Consider the following 21,990-nt stretch of genomic DNA (forward strand, 5'->3'; position numbering starts at 1 on the left):
AGCACCCAGCAAATGCCAGTGTACCAATTTCCCATGCAATTGAACACCTGTGCAGAAGACAAGTAAAAAGTAAAGTTATGCCAAGACAAATGCTTTCCATCTCTCCTGCAGCAAGGATATTCTAAATGTTAAAATATACAGATTCCTTCCTTAGCTATCATGGGTTCGCCAATATTTCGAGGCTCGGGAATACCCTGGGGGGAAAAACATGATGTTTATTCACAGTTTGGATCGCAAAATAGCTTCCACAATAGACATTCTGCCAACGATGCTCAGTAATACCGTATCTGTCCACCTCTATATTAGTTCGCCCATTTACACGTGAAAAATGAAGGAGTAATCTCACGCATCACTGCTCAACAAAAGTTCCCACCAGCTTCTGTACCCTTTCCTCCATCGCCTTCTCCGCTCCTCTGTTCCCGTTTCTTCCACCTTGTTCTTCCTCTCTCCATCTCTTTCTCTTTCCCTTTTCCTTCCCAGCCATCCTTTCTCCTTTCGTCCTGCCGGGTTGACTTGGTCTCATTCCTGCCACCCTACCTCTCCGCGCGTGCCTTTGTCTTTTCCCCCTCTTTTTCCCCACTCCTTCCGTACTTCCATCCATCCATCCTTCGCTTCCTCTTCGCTTGCTTGCCTTTCTTCCCCTCTCCTTACTCCATTTCCTACATCTTTCTCTGCTACTGCATTTCTCTTTCTACTTTCCTTCCTTCCTTCCGCCGTCCCTCCGCTTGCCCACCATCCCTCTATCCCTCCATCGCTCACTCGCTCCCCCTTCTCCTCCTCCTCCTCCTCCTCTCCCCAGCACGGGATTGTGGGAGGAAGCGGAGCGGAGCGCAGACAGACGCCCAGCGAACATGGCTGCACCATGAGCCGCCTCCCAGAGGCTCGCCACCGCCGCCGCTGCCTCCTCCTCCTCCAGCCGCCCGAGCGCTAGCGCCAGCCCGCGGCTTGAGCCGAGGCCGAGTGGGGGAGTGCAGCGGCCGAGGGGGGGAGGAGGAGGAGGAGGGACACCCCTCCCCGATCTCCTCCCCGATCGCCCCCCCCTCGACCGACGCCGCGGGGGGAGGAGCAGGAGCTCCCCGACTAGTCGAGGAACCGACCGACGGACCGCGGCCGGCCCCAGGCGCTCGCTCCCCGGCGCCCACTCCCCATGGATAGGAACTACCCCAGCGCTGGCTTCGGGGATCCGCTGGGCGCCGGCCCGGGATGGAGCTACGAGCGCTCGGCCAAGGCCAGGTCAGGCCGCCGGGGGTGGTGAAGGGGAGGGAAAGGGATCTCTTCCCCCTTTCCCGGGCAGTGCCGGAGAGACCGGTCTTGGCGGGGATAAAGCACGGCAACATCTCTCCTTCCAGCCCTTCCTCTGCTTCTGCATAGGCCTCTTTCCCTGGGCCTGGAAGTGGGATCGAGGGAGGAGAGTGGAGGGCAGAACCCGGGCAACCTTTCGGGGGAAAGGAATGCCGGCGGGACTTGGCTCCTTTGCCAGCGGCATGGCACTGGGGTGCAATCTTGGGGGCGTCCCTCTCCTGGAAGGGTCGTCTTTTGCAGAGGAGGAGGGTGGGAGAGGAGGAGGCGGCCCGTGCAGGCTTCTCCATGGTGGGATGGGGGACCCACTGACGTGTGCAACCCCATTTGGCACTGGTAGAGGCAAGGTAGTAGCGACATGGGATAGAAATTGGTGTACAAAGGATAGGGGAGGAAGAAAAGGTGGTTGATGCTCAGTTCTCCTCATGCACAGCAACCCGGTAAGCCCTGCTGGGAGAAAGTGCTCTGATTCCCTACAGGTGAAGGGTGAGTGAGAGTCACAGTGTGATGCCTTTGTGGTTCCTCTTTTTCTACCCCTAGTGGGGTATTCATTAGTGAGATGCTCCGTGGAGGACATCTCTCCTGCCCTGTTTAGGGCATGAAGGACATTTCATTTCATTGCCTATCTCTATATGAAACAAAGCAATAAGCTTTGGCCTCCATGGTTTGGGGAAGGAACATTAATCTGGGAGGGGGGGAAAATCAGCATTATTTTGGAAGACTAATATCCCTTCCTTGTACCTAAGGAGATTAGACATTTGGAGAATCTCTCTAATTTTGGAAATATGGGAGGCATCTGCTTTATCTATACGTAGTCTCCTGTATGTTCCAACATGCATCTATCTCTCCCAATATATGGCAGTAGGTAAGGGTAGCTCAATTTTTTTGGTAGCAAGTCTTCAAATTGCTGAGTATGTAAATAAAGGCTTTCTTGCTAAATGTGAAAAGGAAATTGTTGACTTTGGGAACTCTGGGTATTCCCATTCTTTATGTGTGTGTATCAGGTAAAATGCAGATGAGCAGCTGCAGGCCTGTAACTCTCTCTTTATGTTTCCTGTAAACTGGGACACTTGTTTATAGTGATTTGTATGGTTTATGCCAGTAAGGACATATTTTGCAGAAGAGAGTTGCAGAAGGTAAGAGTTGGTCCCCCAAATCCAATAGGCTTAACAAGGGAGAGATTGAGACTGATGTAAAATTCTAAACTTTTCTGGCTGGAATCTTCTTTCCATGTATAATAAATGAGATATTTTTTAAAGTTTCCACAAGATTACAAATCTGGTCTCCCTATTCATATAGAAATGTGAGAGGTCAAGTTCTTTTGACCAGACATGAATTTTTCATATTTTTTGTTTGCTAGACACAATTTTTGTAGTAGTAGTAGTAGTTTTTCCAAAGAGCAACTTAGTAGCTATTTACTTGAGTAAGGACCCCATACATTCATCTGAATCTCTGCTTTGATATGCTCATCCTTGCCTCCACTGTAGATGACCCAAGAATTTGTAATTTTATTAACTCTAGTTCGCTTTCTGAATAAGTCTTAAATCCTCTGTATCACATTTTAAAATTCCACGAGAATGTTTCTTAATGTACAACTCATCTGTTTTTCCAGCATCTATAGTATTTTAACATATTTCTAATTTGTATCTTTACCTAAATCTTGATAGGTGAGGGAATGCAGTGATACCACCTTATATGAGTCTATGTTTTATGTTTGAAAGAGATTATTATGAATATATCTTGTTCTCTATTCTAGGTCAGCCTTCCCTGCTATGGTGTTCAGCCTTCCCTTCAGGTGTTTTGGACCACAAATGGAGATTATAATAGTTGCCATCCAATACATCTGGAGGGTGCCAGGTCAGGGACAGCTATCCTAAGCACAATGTCAAACAAACTGATTCTTTCCCCCAAGGCTGCATGCATTGTGTTGATGTTGTGATGTGTTGTGTTATTTTTGATAAGAAAGGAGTAACAAATTTTGATTTAAATGTGGCAATAGCCACAGAAATATATTGACCGCAATACCAGGCATCTGCCATGCATTTATTGTTATTTTAACATCCATACAGCAATATGATGCCGATAATTTATGGGATGGGTGAGAGGACTAAAGTACTAGTAGTATTGCTAGGCTAACACTGTGCACAGATGGGTTTGCACATGAACATTTAAATGAGTTTGTGGCACCAGTGGAATGCATAGTACAGCATTTATGTGTTGAGATCAGTACACTCAGAACTGCTAGCCACTCAGCCAATAGATGAGTAGATTGTGAATTCTAGATGTTGTGATTCCTCTGTATCTGAAAGGTGACATGATGAGATAGTCTGGAATAATGACAAAAACTGGCATTTTACAAAAGGGAAAGCTGGGTCCTAGCTCTGTTGGAAACAGCGTGAGGTTTAGTGTCTTAGTTTACAGAGCTTTGAGGATCAAACCCCTCGGTTTTTCTGGGAAATGAAGCTGGAGTCAAAACAAGTGAGGTCTTAGATTACAGATGAGCTAGTATAAAGACTCTGGGCTTTCGAGTAGAGTTCAACCACACTAATCTTTGTATTGCACATTAATTAAAATGTGCATCTATCTAAAATGAGAATTGTAGCAAAACCATCCTAACACATTGCTCTTCTATATACATAAACATATCTGTATATACAAAGAAATCTTGGTCTATAACTCTGTGATTGCTACAGTTCTTCTCTGGAGGAAAAAGCCTCCCTGTTTCTAAGCATTTGATTTCTCAACTATTCTCTTTAAAGCAACCTCTTCCTCCTTTTTTTCGTACTTGTGGGACAAGGTTTATCTAACAGTGATCCATCAGTCAGTTTGGCTACATTTGTATATTTTGAACAATTGTATTTGCAATTCAGGGAAGGCATAGAAAAAGTTTGAGGCTTTGGGGCCTAGTGTGTATTAAAATACAGGTAGTCCTTAACGTACGATCACACATGAACCCAAAATTTATGTTGCTTAGTGAGACAGTTGTTAAGTAAGTTTTGTCCCATTGTACAACTTTTCTTGATACAATTGTTAAGTGAATCATTGTAGTTGTTAAGTTAGTAACCCAGTTGTTAAATGAATCTGGCTTTGCCTGTCAGAAGGTTGCAAAAGGTGATCACATGATCCTGGGACACAGCAACCATCATAAATATGAATCAGTTGCCAAGCATCCAAATTTTGATCACTTAAACACGGCAATGCTGCAATGGTCATAAATCAAAAGTCACGACCAAAAACGGTCAAGTCATTTTTTTCAGTGCAGTTGTAACTTTGAATGGCCACTAAACGAACTGTTGTAAGTTGAGGACTGCCTGTACAAACTTTCATTATCCAGCTTGTAGTTCTGTGAGTATCTTACCTTTGCTGGCTCCCTTTAAAAGTTATGGACTGGGGTGATTTTCTTGAATTTGATCCAGATGCCTTTCTTCCTTTTGAAAATAAAGATATATGTTGGATGCAGTGCATTCTGTACTGACTGTATTGCAAGTCTTATGTAAAAAAGTACATCAGAGCATGTGCAGAATATATATTTTGACAAGTCTTTGCTCCTCTTCTGCTTCCATACAGCAAAGCCTCATCAGTCTAAAGTTGACAGTTAGGTCAAAGGGCACAGCTTTCAGGGAGTTTTGAGGACTGATCTTTTTCTCTGTACTTCTGAGTAAAAGGTAAGTTGGTTCTATGATTAGGTCAATGAATGTTTTTAGGTAGCCTTGGAAATAAGTGTCATTAGTCCATGACATTTGTGTTCACCCCCATGCACTAAAGTTTACTAATTTAAATACTCAGGGCCTTAGAGAAAAGATGAATATTTTCCTTCCCTTCATTTTATGAATGCTTTTCGGTGTGAGCACTAAAAGTACACCTTAAGCATCAGTTAACAAGGGCCTTGGTGGAGCAGTGGGCTAATGCCTCCCTAAGTAACACCAGCTGCCTGCAATTAGTGCAGGTTTGAGTCCCACCAGGCTCAAGGTTGACTCAGCCTTCCATCCTTCCGAGGTAGGTAAAATGAGGACCCAGATTGTTGGGGGCAATAAGCTGACTTTGTAATAATGCTGCTGGGGGGGGGGCAAAAGCCCTAATAAGCAGGCATATACGTAGAATGAAGGCCATTGCTAGGCACATTGATTTGTGCTTTAGTTTGTAAGCTGCCCTGAGTCTTCGGAGAAGGGCAGGATATAAATGGGATTTAAAAAAAAACAATGGAGCAGCCGTTAGCAAGCTTAATTTGAAAAGTCACAGAATCAGCTGGTGTGAGAAAAAACTGAGAAGGCTACTATTAAAGTATATTGTTGTTGTTTTTTTAAATTAATTTGGCCTCTTCAGTTTAACTTGGTTCTCATTCATGTCTTATGTTTTTTCCCAATCTTTTACTTGGCCTTTAAGGGGTCATGCTTTCCTTCCCAGATTTCCTGAAAATCCTTAGGATATAGAGTTATTGATGTTGCATGCATGCTTTACCGGCGTGTATATTATGTATAGATGTTGGATCCACAAAAGTAAATATTTCTTCCCTTAAAAGTCGTAGTATACTATGATATCACATACGCATACATATTACAGATCTTTCTGCTACTGTGTTCTAATGTAGGGGTCGTCAAACCTGGCAACTTTAAGACTTGTGGACTTCAACTCCCAGAATTCCTCAGCCAGGAGTTGAAGTCCACAAGTTTTAAAGTTGCCAAGGTTGAGGACCCCTGCTCTAATGAGTCACATATTCTATCTAAGATTGTATTGGTTGGTCTTTTGCTGGGATTTTTGTAATTAGCACGTTAAAAAAACAAATACTGAGATTATTCAAATATTGACTCAAAAATAACAAATTGTACAGATTTATTTTGCATATTTTATATATTTGCAAATTGCTTCAAAAAATAAAGAGAAACGGTAATGAGCTAGACAAGTCATTCAACTGCTTCTTCAACTTTGATTCTCAAGTTATTGTCGTTAGCTGCTGGAGTTTTACTAGGAACTGATGCATCTCTTCACATCAGTAAGGACCCCCTATGTTTCTGTGTTCTGCATCCACTATGAATTATGTTTGTATGGCAGCCCAAGCAACTGGACTAAAGCCTAAGCACCCCTAGCTTATAGCTTTGCAGGTTGAAAGTCTAGAAATCTCATTGATGGGCTGCCTTGTGTGGTAGATCATACTTTGAACAGCAGTTGTACTTTGCAATGCTGTGTGCTTTTTCTTCCCCTGCCCTCATCCATCCCTCTGCAGCTTGCAGTCCTTATTCCATCTGCTTCTTGCATCTGTTATCTGGTTATTAGTAGTACTTTGAATACTGTATAGTTTGGCATAGGCCAGGGGTAGGCAACCTCGGCTCTTTTATGATTCATGGACTTCAACTCCCAGAATTCCTGAGCCAGCTATGCTGAGCTATGCTGGCTCAGGAATTCTGGGAGTTGAAGTCCATGAGTCATAAAAGAGCCGAGGTTGCCTACCCCTGGCATAGGCTTTATTCTGTTAGCAGTTGTTGGAAGTTGATGCATTCATTTATGCAGACTGTTGCATCAAGGAAAATAGTATAGCTGTCCATAGCGGACAGAATGTAATGTAGAAAGCATATTTCTTTAAGAAAGGGCCTATGCATTTATTCCTAATCCTCATGGCATCAAAAAGTATTTGAATAAGGCTCATAAAATATTTTGCCAAACTCCTGGAATGTTTCCACGCTACTTTTCTTCCTCCATTCCTACTTTCCTCTGTTTTATTTTTTTTCCAGAACTAGGGGGAAAATTGCAAAACATGTCAAACTTCTTTGTTTTATATTACTGCTACATATTGCTGCTAATTTTTGTGGATGCACAGTTCTGCAAGGAATTGATTGCATACCTTCAAAAACTACTGCCCACATCTTTTAAACCCTCAATGGTCACCATTCATATATGGGAAGCAAGCATAACAGAAAGATTTATTTCAAGAGTGGAAGAAGCCAGGTTATTGTTTTAGGCCATGGTACCCTACGAAAGGGATAGAGAAGGGTATCCTCAAGTAGCTTTTTCATTTTTCATTTTAAAGAAATTGCAGGGATTAGAATATGTAATTAGTTAAATAATTGCTGTTCTGTTCACTTTTTCATATTAATATGCTTTTGAGTCAGCCTAGAAGAGGCACTCAACTGCATTAATAGTTTCTTAGTTTGGAATAGCTAATGCTTTTGGGGGGACATAGTGCTTAGATGTGTTTATTATGATGTTGTTAAAATTTATAGGCCTCTCCACCATGGTAGTAAGCTGTGCCTGTCATTTTCATCTCCAGGTTACCCTGAGAGTTAAGCACTGGTGCTTGTGTTTGTGAGGGGTAGGAGAAGAATCTGATCTCACAATTAAACTAGAATGTAATTTGTGTGGATTTAACTTAGTATGGTTGTGTGATAATACATTTTGTGGTTTGCAATTCATGATTTATTGCTTAGGAATATGTGTGAACCAGATTCTGGTTAAAAAATGCTATAGTTTAGTGTTACGTATGAATCTATTCTCTGTGTGTAGGATCCAAGGCTCTTTTTCCAATTTGATTTACTACAGATGTGTTAAATTACAGCTCCCATCATCTCCAACTAGTGGGGACCATAGGTATAAAAGTTGCAAAAGATGGCAGGAATTGTAGCCAGGGCACAACAGGAAGAGATTTGATTTACAAGTCTGGGTTGAGTGTTATGAAACTGATAAAAAAAATGGAGGTTCCACCCCCCCACACACACACACTCTGATCAAGAGCAATTGTGATTTATTTCATTAAACATGTCTGTGAAGGTAAATATAACAATTACAAAACCACGTAACGTATTAAAAACTGAAATAAAACCCTGTTTTTCCTTCTGTACAACCCTGGATACAGAATACATTACAATATTTTGTAATAGAATGTCAGGTATTGAAATAAGCATCTGCATTGTTTGCTATTTGCTACCAAATGTTCAGGTGCTTGCTTTGTCTCTTTGTTAACCTAGGTTTTTCCTCTTGAGAAATAATGGGAAAAAGAAAGTTTTCCAGTGGATGCCAACGCTGATGTGCTCCAGCCATTTCTTGCTCCAACCATTTCTTGCTCCATTCTTTCTCCTTCTGCCTTACATTCCAATATTGATCCAGTGCATTCAAGCAAGGGAGGAACTGAGATCTCACTGTATGAATGAAAATATCTCTTTATTTCCTGTTTACTGTAACCCTTTGCAGAATGGCCCTTTCCAGTTTGCTGTGCTGCAGTCCACTGTCTCACCACAGTGACACTACAGGCAGCAACCTGTGTTCGGAGAGTAGCTTGTTCAGCTGGCCTCCATCAGCACTCATTCTGCTTTTGTAACTTTCTCTGCTCTGTGTAAGCTTTTGTTTTTTATTTTTGTGCTTTTAATTTCCTGCAGGTAGTTGCATTCCTGAGACAGGCACGCTTACTTTTAGCAAGTCATCTGCTCTCTTCCTCTCTACAGGGAGGTGCAACACCCCATGCTGCTTCTCCTGTCCCAGGGCTCTTCCTGCATTTCTTGCATGGCACGTGCATAATTGTGGCACATGCCTCAACACAGAGAATAAGTAACGGTGTCTGGTTGGTTTGGTGCTGGAAGGATGGGAGTGGTAGCACTGCATATAATTATATATACAGATAGCTCCCAAAGAGAGCCTATAAGCAAAGAGCTTAGCCTGATGTGTAGGATTGAAACCATTTATATAGATATTTTTTTGAAGAGCTGGGGGAAACGACCTCCTGTTTTAAAGAAATATATTTAAAAAGAGAGACCCATATAAAATCACCTGAACCTGTAAAAATGCTATCCAAATGGATGGCTATGTAGGCTTAACTGCAGCTGCAGTCCTCTGCTCTAGCCTTCCCTGACTTGAGAAGGGAAATATAGTTGGAAATTGTGGAAGTTGTATTCTTGCCTCGTAATGGAGGGCACCATGTTGGAGAAGGCTAATACATTTGCATACGCAGACAAGAGTACCGAACTCAGTGGGGCATATTTGAGTAGACTGTGCCATGGATTTTGGGACTGGTATGCATGTGTTTTCATAAGTGGTGTCCCAGGCTTTTCAGGATCAGGGCATGGAACTTCTAGGGACTGAAAAGCAGAAGATATCTGTATCTTGATGTAAGGAAAAAAATTTCAGGCCTCCTGAGTGCACCATTTTCTGTCGGGGTTGCATAATTGATTTAGAAATTAAGTTTGTGTCTTTTGTTTTAATAATGCAAAATATTTTGGAAATATTTTGGGAGTTTATTCAAGGGAATGACTGGCAGAATGGCAGGTTATGTACAAAAGTCAAAGCAGATCTGAGCTGATTGAATTGCAGTTAAAGACAGGAAAATGTTGGGGGTGCCTGGGACTCAGAAGCAGAGTAAACTTAAGGATGTTTTTCTCTCAGCTGTGTTTGGCCGCTGGGCTAGGCAATTGGGTCTCCCCGCACAAGGGCAATAGGAGAAGGAATGATACAGGTCAGATACTGAGGCTTTGGGAAACCAAGGCCTGGGAACCATATTTTCTATCATGCATCATTGTTTATTACGCATTCCAGTCTTCTTTCCTGCACAAGTGAATTCCTGTCCAGGACAGGTTTTTGTGAGCATCGAAAACAGGGAAAGAAAGTTGCACCATACGTTTATGTGCTTCTGATTTCCCCATAATAATCATCAGCCTGCAGTCTGTCTTAGTCAGAAACATGATCTTGTTCATCTTGAAAACAAAAGGTATTGATCAGCTCAGTGTTACACTTATGAAGTGATGCTTACAATTGCTTAAGGTGTAAAGAGGATATAGATGAACAGGGAATCTGAACTTTAGAAGTACACAAGTATTAGATACTCCTTTGCACTCAAAATCAATACTTCCCAAATGATTGCTTCTCGTTGTTCCCCTTTTTCCTCTTGGTTCAGTTCACAGATCTGCAGGAAAACTAGTCCGCTTTTGCTGATTTTTGAAGGAACTCTTTTAGTGTATTCCGTTGAGATATTGAATGTGGCATATATTACAAGTCCCAGTTCTCTTGCCATGTCTGAAGCCTTGTTTCTCTCTCATTCAGCTTGGTGTATGGCGGATCCCGAAGCTCACATCCAGACACAGATATTTTACACCGCCAAGCATATGCCACTCCCCATCCTCTGCAGGGCTATGCCACAAACCATCACCCAGCAGGTATGGTAGCTGTCTTGCCATTTCTCTTGAAGCCTTAGCAATAAATGTTTTTTAACTATCCTTCTCTTTCTTCTCTCTCCTGCTCATTTTTTCATATGTTCCCTCTGTGCTGATCTGGACAGACTGAAGTTATTTTGCTTTACTTTCAGCTTCTTTTTAATTTATTTTACCTTTTCTATCCCTTTTTTATTCCAAGAGTAATCTCTGCATTACCAAGCTAATATTTAAAATACGCTTAACATAGGTTTTCTTAACTAGAACATAGGTTGGACTGTCAGCCAGAAGAACAGTGGCATAGGGAAAATTAAGGAAGGTTGTTGACCTGTTCTTTCATGGTTTAGTTTTGCTGTTCTCCACCCTAGGGCCACTGTTTTGGCATTTCTATTTTCTGTTGTTTAGTTCTGTTTCCAACTAGTATACCTTTGAATGAAATGCTCAGACTCAGACTGCTCTGGCAGCTGGTATTGATTAACCAAAACTGTACCCCATGTTTAAGACATGAAAAGATACACGCTGCTCAGATAGGGAACCTTTGGTCCTAAGTTCCTCAGCTTCTCTAAGATCCAGGCTTGGCTTTTCTGTCACACAGCCCCAGGTCGCCCCAGTTCCTCGTATGTTCTTCAGTTCAGCTTGCTTGATTCTTCTCTCTTCTTTACCAGATGTTTGTTGGGTCAATAGTTTCTCATTCTCCCCCCCCCCCCCATGTGCCTGGCTTTTGACTGATTGCAACTCTCCCTTCTGCACTAAAATAAGTATTCTATAGTTGCTGTGCCTTTTGATGTCTAATGTTTGCCTTGTCTCTCTGTGGTTCCTCTGACAGGCATTGTAGGTTCCCTTGCTTGCCTCCTGTGATGAACCTCTTCCTGTTTTGCTGTATCTATCATCTCCTTTTCACTGATTCTCGGCACTTCACATCCTTTATTTCTTCTTTCTTTCATTTCCTCCTTTAGGTCTTTCTGGCTTATTCGAGACTGGGCTCCATCATGCCAGCAGTGCCACCCCCGATGCCTCTGTCATGAACCTCATTTCAGCTCTAGAGTCACGGGCACCACAGCCAGGCCCTTCTGCTTCCTCCTTGCTCTCCCAGTTCCGCACTCCATCCTGGCAAACAGGTAAATGTCTCTGGCGTTCTGTCAGCATCAGGGAAAGAACTCTGCATATCTTGTCTTTGAAGGCAAAGTTGGGCAGACTTTTATAGGAAACTTTATTATAAAGAGCCTTGGTGGAGCAGTGGGCTAATGCCTCCTTAAGTAACACCAGCTGCCTGCAATTAGTGCAGGTTCGCATCCCACCAGGCTCAAGGTTGACTCAGCCTTCCATCCTTCCGAGGTAGGTAAAATGAGGACCCAGATTGTTGGGGGCAATTAAGCTGACTTTGTAATAATGCCGCTTGGGGTGTGTGTGAAAGCCCTAATAAGCAGGCATATACATAGAATGAAGGCTACTGCTAAGCACATTGATTTGTGCTTTAGTTTGTAAGCCGCCCTGAGTCTTCGGAGAAGGGCGGGATATGAATGGGATTAAAATAAATAAATAAATAAAAACTTTATGGCAGATATCTGATGTCTACATGTAATATGTTTGGGGGCAGTAGCCTATCCTTCTAGCACTTTCTTAATACTTCTCTCAAGTTGCTTCATACATCACTTTATGAATCACTTACAATACACCATATCGTAATTGAAGCAAGGTTTACAATAAGTAAGCCAACGAATGAACTGAGTGAAACAGGCTTGAGTGCTCTCGCTCGGCATTATTAAACCGTTTGCTTAGTTCGCATAATGCATTGAATATTTCGATAGTGAGATGGGCGGCATACAAATTTAATAAATAACAAAGCATAAAATAATCAAACATTGGGTTCACGTAACTTGCTAAAAATGTAAGATTAAAACTCGCCTTAGTTAGCGTTCATCTGCTGGGTCTTTAAATTCGTTATTTAAATGTGCTTGGCAAACCCAGGCAATATGTCAGATTCTCAGTCCTCCCAGCTTGGAAGGGCAATCTGTTTCCCTCTTTATGATTAGTTTCCTTATTCCCAGGCAGTATAGCAGAAAGAAGTTTTATAGAACTTGCACTCCAAAGTAACTGAAAGGTGCCTGATTTTTTTTTTTAAATTCCATTTATATCCCGCCCTTCTCCGAAGACTCAGGGCGGCTTACAAGCTTAGCAGTAGCCTTCATTCTATGTATATGCCTGCTTATTAGGGCTTTCGCACACACCCCAAGCGGCATTATTACAAAGTCAGCTTAATTGCCCCCAACAATCTGGGTCCTCATTTTACCTACCTCGAAAGGACGGAAGGCTGAGTCAACCTTGACTAAACTAGCCCTATTGAGCTGGCTACCAAGGTCTTAGAACAGCTCAGAATTAAATTTAGAATCTTCTGCTTGAAAAGTTGTGCTTTTACACTAAGATATAGCCTGATCTTAATTGCTCTAGCTAGACGTTAGCCTTGGGGGATGAGGGCACATGTTTATAATGACATGACATTAGGAAATACGCTTTATCCACTCTTTGGCATGCAGTGGGTGAATTTCATAGAATGATAGACAAGGCTAAAATGGGATTAGGTAGCTTGTGATTCAGGATGTTGCGGGAATTCAGCCATCAACTTCCTATGTTGTGTAAACCTGATTATTACATGAAGCCGTAATATGATTTATTTCTTTGATTGTGGGACCAAATTAGTTAACTTGTGGTTATATTAAGTGTGTTGTGCTTCCTCATTACTGCCCACTCTGAGTAGTACTGTCCAGTAAAGTACTGGGAGTTTGAGATTGCCTTTGGGGATAAGCTTTTAATTTGGTACATCATATCAAAGCCCCTAAACAGATATTCCGTTTTTTCTTTACAGCCATGCACACTCCAGCGCCCGCTGAGCTTTTCATCTCAGGGGCCCTCCCAGGCTCTGGCACCTTCCCTTCCTCATCAGCGCTCTCTGCTTACCAGCATCCAGCCTCTTTCAGCGGGCGCAGCTTCCCAGTCACATCATCCCTGACACTCCAGGATGCTACTTTCAGCCCAACGTCCAATGGCCTGCTGTCTCCCCATGATCCTCTGCTTCATATCAAATCTTCTCAGCCCAGCGTTCCTTCGTCCCTCAGCTTTGACCGGCTGGGCAGTGCGGTATTGGGTACGGGCTTGCCCTCTCAGAGCTCAGCATATCGTAGTGCTCAAGAATCAGCTTCCCGCCACCTCCCCTCCCAGTTCAATCTTTTGTCATCCTCACTGGGACCATCTGACCAGACGTCCCAGCTCTACAACACCTCAGTCTTCTCCAGTTCTCCTGCCTCCTCCATTGAGCGGGCCATTCCCCGGCAAGATAGCGTGATCAAACATTACCAGAGGCCTTCCAGTGCCCAGCCGCAGCTGCCCGCTGCCCATTCTCTCCAGCATTATCTAAGCTGCGGGGGCAGCTACCAGCAGATGCCCCACCGCTCCAGCCTTTCCTGCAGTCCCCTTGGTGAGCAGTCCCCTGCCAGCAGCGAAGGATCTCAGCAGCAGAAGACCCCCCAGACCACGCGGCAAGAACCCTCTCAAAGCTACCGTCCCATTATTCAGTCTCCAGGCTATTCTGGTACCACCTCTTCTTCAAAATCCAAGAGTTACTCAGCCTCCCGCCAACCACCCCGTTCTACAGCCACGCCCAAGTGCCAAAGCAACTACAGTTCATCCACGCCCAAGCCCAGCTCTGTCATTGCAAGCCAGTCACAGGCCTATTCACCTGGTCAGCCTCAGAGTCTCCTTTCCATGAGCCAAACACAGAGTTACTCTGTCAGCCAGCCACAAAATCTCTCTTCAGTTAGCCAGGCCTCACAAGGCTTCAGCAGCAACCAGGCCCAGGATCTCACAAGTGTGAGTAAAGCTCAGAGTTATTCCAACAGTGGACAAGCTCAGCCAGGCCAAGCTGGGCAAGGAGGACAAGGACTGCAGACATGTCAAAATCAGACTTACTCTCCTGAGCAGCTGCAAGGCTTGTCATCTGTTGGGTACAGTGTTCAGGCTGAGCCCCATGTTTCTGTCAGCCAGACACCAAGCTATGTACCAGCTCATTCTCAAGGGATGCCCACAGCTAGCCCATCGCTGAGTTACAGCACCGGCCATTCTCCAGCTATGCCAGGGCACAGCCAGTCTATCGGCTACTCCCATGGGCAGAACCTTCCAGATTCAAGTCCTTCCCAAATCATCCGGCCTCTCCAGTCCCCTACCACTAACCGGCCCCAAAGTGTGGCATCACCTGGCCAGTCCCAGAAATATCTCACTTCTGTACTGTCTCCTTCATTCATGCAGACGGCTCACACACAAAGCTACCAGGGTTCCCAGGGTGGGTTAGAGAGAGCATCATCTTACAATAAAGCCAAGGCAGACTCGGACCTGCTGTCATCTGAGAGAACTGAAGATGAAGAGTTTTTAATCCAGCACTTGCTGCAGTCGCAGAGCCCACCAAGGGTGCCCACAGAAGGCATGGTAGAGTGTGAGGAGAGGGCAGGGAAAGGGATGGGCTATGAGTTGAGCAAGACTGAAGAGCGTTACCATTTGCAGAGTGTGATTCGGACCAACTCTAATCTGGACAACCAAGGCCTGGAGATGTCCTTGCAAAGCTTAAAGGACAAGAAGAAAGGAGAGAGGTCCAAAGAGTATCCCCACACGCGCTCCACTCCTGAGTCTTTGGCCACCTCTGTGGTCCATTACAGCCATCAAACTGGCTCTATAGACTCTTACGGGCAAGACATGAAGAAGTCGGTGGAGCAGCACCTCCAGAGTGGCCACATGGATACAAGCAGTAAGGAAATATCTCAGGCCCATTCTTATTTGCAGAAGACTCCTGAGCATGCCTCCCAGCCTCATCCCATGGAGTCCCATGGATTAATGGCGGGCCAGCAGGGTGCAACCCTAATGTTGGATTCCCCTCCTGATTTGCCCCCTCTTTCCCTTTCTCAGCAGCAGCAGCAACAGCAGCAGCAATCCCAGCTGCTCCAGTCGGTGCTCACTCACACCCAAAGCCAGATGCACTCTCGTGGGAAGGTTCGCACTCCACTGGATGTCCATCTTATGGAGCCTCAACGCATGCATCAAGCTGAAGCACCCTCGCCACAGCTTCAGATGCAGGCATTGGAAGCCCACCTCCACCAGGCCCGTGTTCATTCTCAGAGCATGGAAGCACAGCTTCTTGAGCCGCAGCAGTCCCCTCAGCTCCAAGGCCAGTTGCAACCAGAAAGGATGCAGTCTGAAGGCATGGAAGTGATGTCCCAAGGCAGCCTTTCCCAGTCCCAAGAGATCCAGGACTTCTTAGAGCCTGAGCTGAGCTTGGAATCCCACCTGGGACAGAGTGGGGCAGTGCAGAGTCAACAACATCTGCTTCCTGATTCCACTTTGGACCCAGACTCTACTCAACAAGTTCCTCAAGGCCAACTTGAGGGCAAGGACCAGTTTGAGAGCTCCAGTCCTCAAGGAGCCAAGCAACGGTTTGTCCCCCTCACCTCCATCTGTTTCCCAGACTCTTTGTTACAAGATGAAGACCGTAGCTTCTTCCCTGGCATGGAGGACATGTTCGGCCCCCCTCCCTGTGCGGGGGATGAGTTCCCTAAGTCAGATGATGGCACACAGGGCATGGAAAGGGGTGAAGGAATGAAAGGAGGAGGCTATGATATGATGCCTGGTGGACAAGGCTACCAGAGTTACTGCCAATCGGAAAGTGGGGATGGGCAGCACTTGGGGTTAGACACAGTGTCAGTGAAACACGAGTTGCCTTCTACAGTCAATACAGAACAACTGGGACTGATTCAGTCTGGCCAACATGGGACAGCTCCTGTTTCAGAATCCAAGTCAGGCCTGACCTCACCGATCTTCTGCTCTTCCAAGCCCAAGAAGCTGCTGAAGACTTCCTCCTTTCACTTGCTGAAAAAACGGGAACCATCTTTCCAACCTCCCAAAAAGAACTATGCCCAGGAGTATGAATTTGAAGATGATGAGGACAAGGAGGATGTCCCAGCTGACATCCGTCTCAATAGCCGCCGCCTGCCTGATCTGCTGCCTGACCTCATTTCCAGCTGCCGGACAAACCGGACCAGCCTTAGCCCCATGGGCGACATAGACTTTTGCCCACCAAACAGCAGCCTCATGGAGGGGCCCAAGCGGCGAGGCCGCAAGCCTACCAAACCTAAGCGGGAGGGCCCACCCCGCCCCCGTGGGAGGCCCCGCATCCGGCCCCTGACTGAACCACCCCACGGTGTGGCTCATGATGGCACCAAGAAGCCCCGTGGCCGGGGAAGAGGGAGGGGCAAGAAAGCCGGAGAGGAGGGGATTGAGCCAGGCACAGGCTTGGAATCCCTCAAACCGCTCAAGGTAAGCTCTCTCAGGAAGAGAGAGATGCTTGTCAGGTAGCAATGCCTAGGGGTAAGAAAGGAAATTTTGGAAAGAGCACAGGATAGAATGAACATTGGCTTAATAAAGAGATTTCAATGGAGAATGCAATGGTGAGGCAATGCAGGAAACTCATGGTTGTCCATCTACATCACTCTCCCAGACCAACTCTGTATTGATAAGTCTCAAGTATGAGTTTCTCCCATTACTTGTATCTGAGTCTTTGTCTCTGGAGATAATAGGGATTTAATCCAAGTTTTTGTTTGTAGAGGTTGTGCTCTGCGGCAGAATTACAGCGTCTGCCTAAAAAAAAGGGTAGATATTTTAGTTTCCTGAGGTTATCTGTGGTGATGCATTAGTGAAGTTGGGGGTTATTTGTACATGACCATGGTGGTATAATAATAGCTCAGGACTTTGTTTCCTTAGGAACTGAATTAGTATAGATAGTTTTCATAGAGATATCCTATTGATGTTTGTACAGATAATCCTCACTTAATGACCAGATGCTTAGTGAGCATTGGAAATTATAATGGATTCCCTCTCTCAGCTACTTATGACCTGGTTCTGGAGTTCCAGAACAGGCACACATATATCAATTACATGACCAAATTTTGGGTGCTTGGCAATTGTCTCTCCCTTATAGCCAGTTAACAGTGTTCCACAGTCACATGACCACAATTTAACAATTTTATATCAGTTTCCAGCTTTTTTGGCTGATTTCTAGCAATAGGAATACATAAATTTACCACAAAGTTGTAAAATCGAATCTGGTCATGTGAGTGTCCTGAGTTAACAATTGTCATGACTTACAATGGAAATCCTGGGCTCCATTAATGTTGTAAGTTGAGGACTATCTGTATTTCTAATAACATTGGCACAAAAGCTGGTATTTTGAATAAGGGAGGCAATAATCGTGATGCAGTTTAGGTTTGATGTTTCAGTTGAGGGCATATCTGGGATAGAGTCATTTTGCTGATAGAGGTAGTCTTCACCTTATGATCACAGCTGAACCCCAAATTTCTATTGCTAAGCAAGACAGTTGTTAAATGAATTTTGCCCCATTTTATGTTTCTTACCACAGTTGTTAAGCCAATCACTATAGTTGTTAAGTTGCTAAAGTTAGTAACATGGTTATTAAGTGAATCTGATTTCCTCATTGACTTTGTTTGCAAAAGGTCTCAAAGAGTGATCACAAGGCACCAGGATGCTGCAACTGTCATAAACGTGAATCGGTTGCCAAGCATCTGAATTTTGATTATATGACCATGGAGATGCTTCACACCAGGTCATGTGAAAAATGGTCATAAGTCACTTTTTTCAGTGCTGTTGTAACTTCAGACAGCCACTAAACGAACTGGTGTAAATCGAGAGCTACCTGTACAAATTTGCACTGCTAAAGATTTGTTTGTAAATTAGTAGTATATTTTGTTCAGTATTTGGGTTCATTAATTTCCACCCTGCTCCTTATTATTGCAAAGATAGGTAAGTGTGAGTTAAGGATATTGGCACCTTGAACAAGACTACCACGATTTCACAAAATTTTTTAATAGAGACTAAGCATAACTTTTGCCAACTTCTGTTCTGTTCTGAACAGGTTTCCCCCCTCACCCCACCCAACAGCGTTGTTTAATGTTGGCAGCAGCTATGCTTCAGTAAGCACCAAGATACCACCCTGACAGATCAGTGCTATGGAATAACATTATATTGAAGACATTATGCACAACTGTAATGGCAATCTTAAACACCTGCTGGAGACTTGCTGTGATTCATTGAGTTGGGGAGGCAAATAGATGCCAGCAATAGATTGTGTGATGGCACCAGGATTCCAGTAGATGGTCTGCAACTTTATGTGGTTCATACCCAGCTGGGTTGTTTGAATCTTGCCACAATTTCCTGGTTTGTGTCTTTTCTTCCTGCTATCTTATTGCTGTCATTTCTTGAGAGATGTGATAACAGTGAAGAATGGCGTGGTGGCCTAGAGGTGAAGATGTTTGGTCCCAATTCACAAGGTTGAGAGTTCAATCATAGGCAGCGTTAGATGTTTCTCTCCTAGGGCACAAAGAAAAAATATCTGCATGGCATCAGGAAGGCATTTGGCCAATAAATGTTTAGCTCTATCCAGGGTAGCCCCAACTCTACCCTTGAATTAAGGGAATACAGGGTCGATAAAAAGGGAGTTTTAATGTAGCAAACATTCTTAATACTTTTTCCTCCTCCTATTTTGCCCACAACCCTGTGAGGTGGTTTGAGCTGAGAGAGAGAGTAATTTGCCCAAAGTCATTCAGCCAGCAAACAAGTCAGTAATTTATTTTGATTCCTGAACATCTAGGTTCCCTAGCTGTGCTTTAATGCAAAAAAAGAAGTATATCTTAGATGCCTCTGCTTCTCTAAAATTATAATGTTAATGGGATTCATGTTTTATTCATGAAAACATTTATCCTCTGCTTTTCTATGAACCATCCATAAAGCAATGTGCAGTATATAAACTCACCAGCTCAGGTCTAAGGCTGGCAGTTGAGACCAGCCCATCCACTCAAAACACACCCCCACCCAATCAGAACACACCCACCATTCAAAACACACTCCCACCCAATCAGAACACACCTAATCCCCCACCCAATCAGAGCACACCTCCACCCACAGAACACACCCCCTCTGGCAGTTTAAAAAAGAGGAACAAACAGCCACTACCACATGCTTCTCCCAGAAGAAGGAAGCTGAAGGATGACGGATGGGATTCCGTCGAAACGTTGCTCCTACACCTTCAATTCTACACGGGAAAAAACCCGAATGACCAAAGATCCATATATATGTGTGTGTGTGTGTGTGTGTGTGTGTGTGTGTGTGTATGTATATATATATATTGCACTTCATTTGCATATTCCTGGATTTGATTGAAAGTCCACAGGAAAGCTGGTGATAGTGAAAAAAACAAATCTTAAGGAAAAAAGGTCCTTTTAGGTCAAGATCACCAGGGCAGCATATGGGACCACTAGGGTAGGAAATTGCTCTCCATCTTCTCCCTTTCCTCAATTCCTGTCCCTTCTTTTTCCCCAGATCAAACTGCCAGTCCCCAAAGGCTTGGAGGGATCTCAACTGGAAGCCCCCATCCCATCTCACCAGCCCACCCAAGAGAGCAACTTGGATAGCAACCAAACGAGAGAGAAGATCAAACAGAAGATCAAGGAGGTGGAAGAGAAGCAGCCTGAGATGAAGTCAGGGTTCATGGCCTCCTTCCTGGACTTCCTAAAGTCAGGCAAGCGACAGACGCTGCCTTCCTCTGCCATGTCCTCAGCAGTGACAGTTGGGGCCTCCAGTGCAGCAGCACCTGTGGTCTCTTCTGCAGGCAGCCCATCCAAGTCTCACCCCGGTTCAGCTACATCCTCCTCCTCCTCCCAGCCCCCACCTCCCTTTAGCATGGCACCCCCAATGCTACCTGGTGGCTTGGATGGACCTGAAGGAGATGCAGCTGGGCTTGTCATGAGTTGTACCAGCCCTTGCAAACGGCTTGACGAGGAGCTGAAACGTAACCTGGAGACGTTGCCCTCATTCTCGTCAGATGAGGAAGATTCTGTTAGCAAGAACCAAGACCTGCAGAAAAGCATCTCCTCCGCCATCTCAGCGCTCTATGATCCCACTGACCGTAAAGATGGAGAACCCAGTGGTGAGTGCCATCGCCAGCTGTCCTCATCATGGCGTCCCTTATTTTTTGTGACTTCTGTTTCTTATCACTACGTGATAGTCTTTGTGATGTGGTGTTTCCAGTATTGGCAGCATTTCTAGGGTTTGGCTGACATCGTACAATCACTACGACATCATGTGCAGAGATTGATTTTATTTACTCACAAGACTTATAAAGCTGCCTACTCTCATGCAGTCTAGGCAATTCACAACAATATTTTTTTAATAATTGTTTACTTTATTCAGAAAGTTAAAGTAAAATACAAACTCCAAAAAAGGAAGAAAAATTACAAAAATAAAACAAAGATAAACACAACATTAAAAAAGAAAGAATTTTTTTCCCCATACCAAACAGATATACACACACATGTATAGTAGATCGACATAATGACAAACGAATTAAATGAATCTGGACTAGATGGCATGCAACTCTAATGCATTCAGCTTATTTGCTTCTATTTAGTCTTCTCTTTATGCAAACAAGTAAATACAAGTAAACAAATAAATACAAGCAAGATTAATTTGCTTGAAGGTCCACCTGGGGTTATGGTGAAATGCTCCTAAATAAGCTGGAGTTCATAAGCCTATTTTGCAGTGGCTTATTTAAATTTATGCAAGGTACATAAAGCTGGTATCTATATAATTTGCTTATTCACTACATTAAGGTGAGGAAAAGAACTGGAGCAAATAAGCTGAGTAGATTAATTTTTGGTTTATTTACATTTATGATTTATTAGGTGAAGACTCCTAGCTTATTGTTTTATGTAAGAAGCATCTATATTTAATTGCACTTGGCAGCATAGTTAAAATCTAATTAAATAATTGAGCAAATTAAAAATTAAATGAATTAAATGTAGGCATGGATGCCTGAAAAGTTGAAGGCATACTAATATAAGTATGTGTTATTATTTTGAGGTTGGTTCCTTCATTCTAAGCAGCATATGGTTGCCCTCTACAGTATGTGTTGGTGAACAGTAATCAAAAGAATGTATCCTCAAATGAAAAGGGATTCCAGAGCCAAAAGAATGAATTTCCTTGCTGGATGACCCCTCCTGTTCTCTACTTTGTTTTTCCCCCCCTTGCAGATGTGCCACCGGTGGAGGTGAAAGCCCCTAGCCCCACTCCTTCGGTGGAGGCAGATGTCCAGCCGGAGCAACCACCTCCACCCATCTCCCCAGTCCCCTCACTCAAGGAGCCTCCCCCGGTGCTTGAAGAGCTACCACCACTACCACCACCACCACCACCACCATTACCACTACCACTACCACCACAGGCATCTCCTGAACCCGAAGACCCTGAGGACACACGGCCTCTTCACCTTGCTAAGAAGCAGGAGACTGCAGCCATTTGTGGAGAGACAGATGAAGAGGAGGTGGAGAGTGGTGGGGAGGGGATCTTTCGAGAGCGGGATGAGTTTGTCATACGTGTTGAGGATGTTCAGGCTCTCAGGGTATGTAATGAATTTTGAGCATTGACATGGGCGTATACATTAAAGGTACACTTCAGACACTAA

General features: G+C 44.2%; 1 protein-coding gene across 1 annotated transcript in view; it reads left to right on the forward strand.

Moving 5' to 3' along the window:
* The first annotated feature begins 977 nt into the window (after positions 1-977).
* The window catches only part of PRR12 (proline rich 12), a 37,698-nt gene continuing 16,685 nt past the window's right edge, over positions 978-21,990 (forward strand). Inside the window, exons 1-6 of the mRNA XM_081343123.1 lie at positions 978-1,233; positions 10,318-10,430; positions 11,381-11,542; positions 13,288-16,778; positions 19,854-20,460; positions 21,563-21,927. Of these exons, the coding sequence (XP_081199249.1) occupies positions 1,148-1,233; positions 10,318-10,430; positions 11,381-11,542; positions 13,288-16,778; positions 19,854-20,460; positions 21,563-21,927 (4,824 nt within the window). The 5' untranslated portion in view covers positions 978-1,147. The remainder of the gene's footprint in view (positions 1,234-10,317; positions 10,431-11,380; positions 11,543-13,287; positions 16,779-19,853; positions 20,461-21,562; positions 21,928-21,990) is intronic.

The sequence above is a fragment of the Vipera berus genome (assembly GCF_964194415.1).
Source record: "Vipera berus genome assembly, chromosome: Z".
In the NCBI taxonomy this organism is placed as follows: Eukaryota; Metazoa; Chordata; class Lepidosauria; order Squamata; family Viperidae; genus Vipera; species Vipera berus.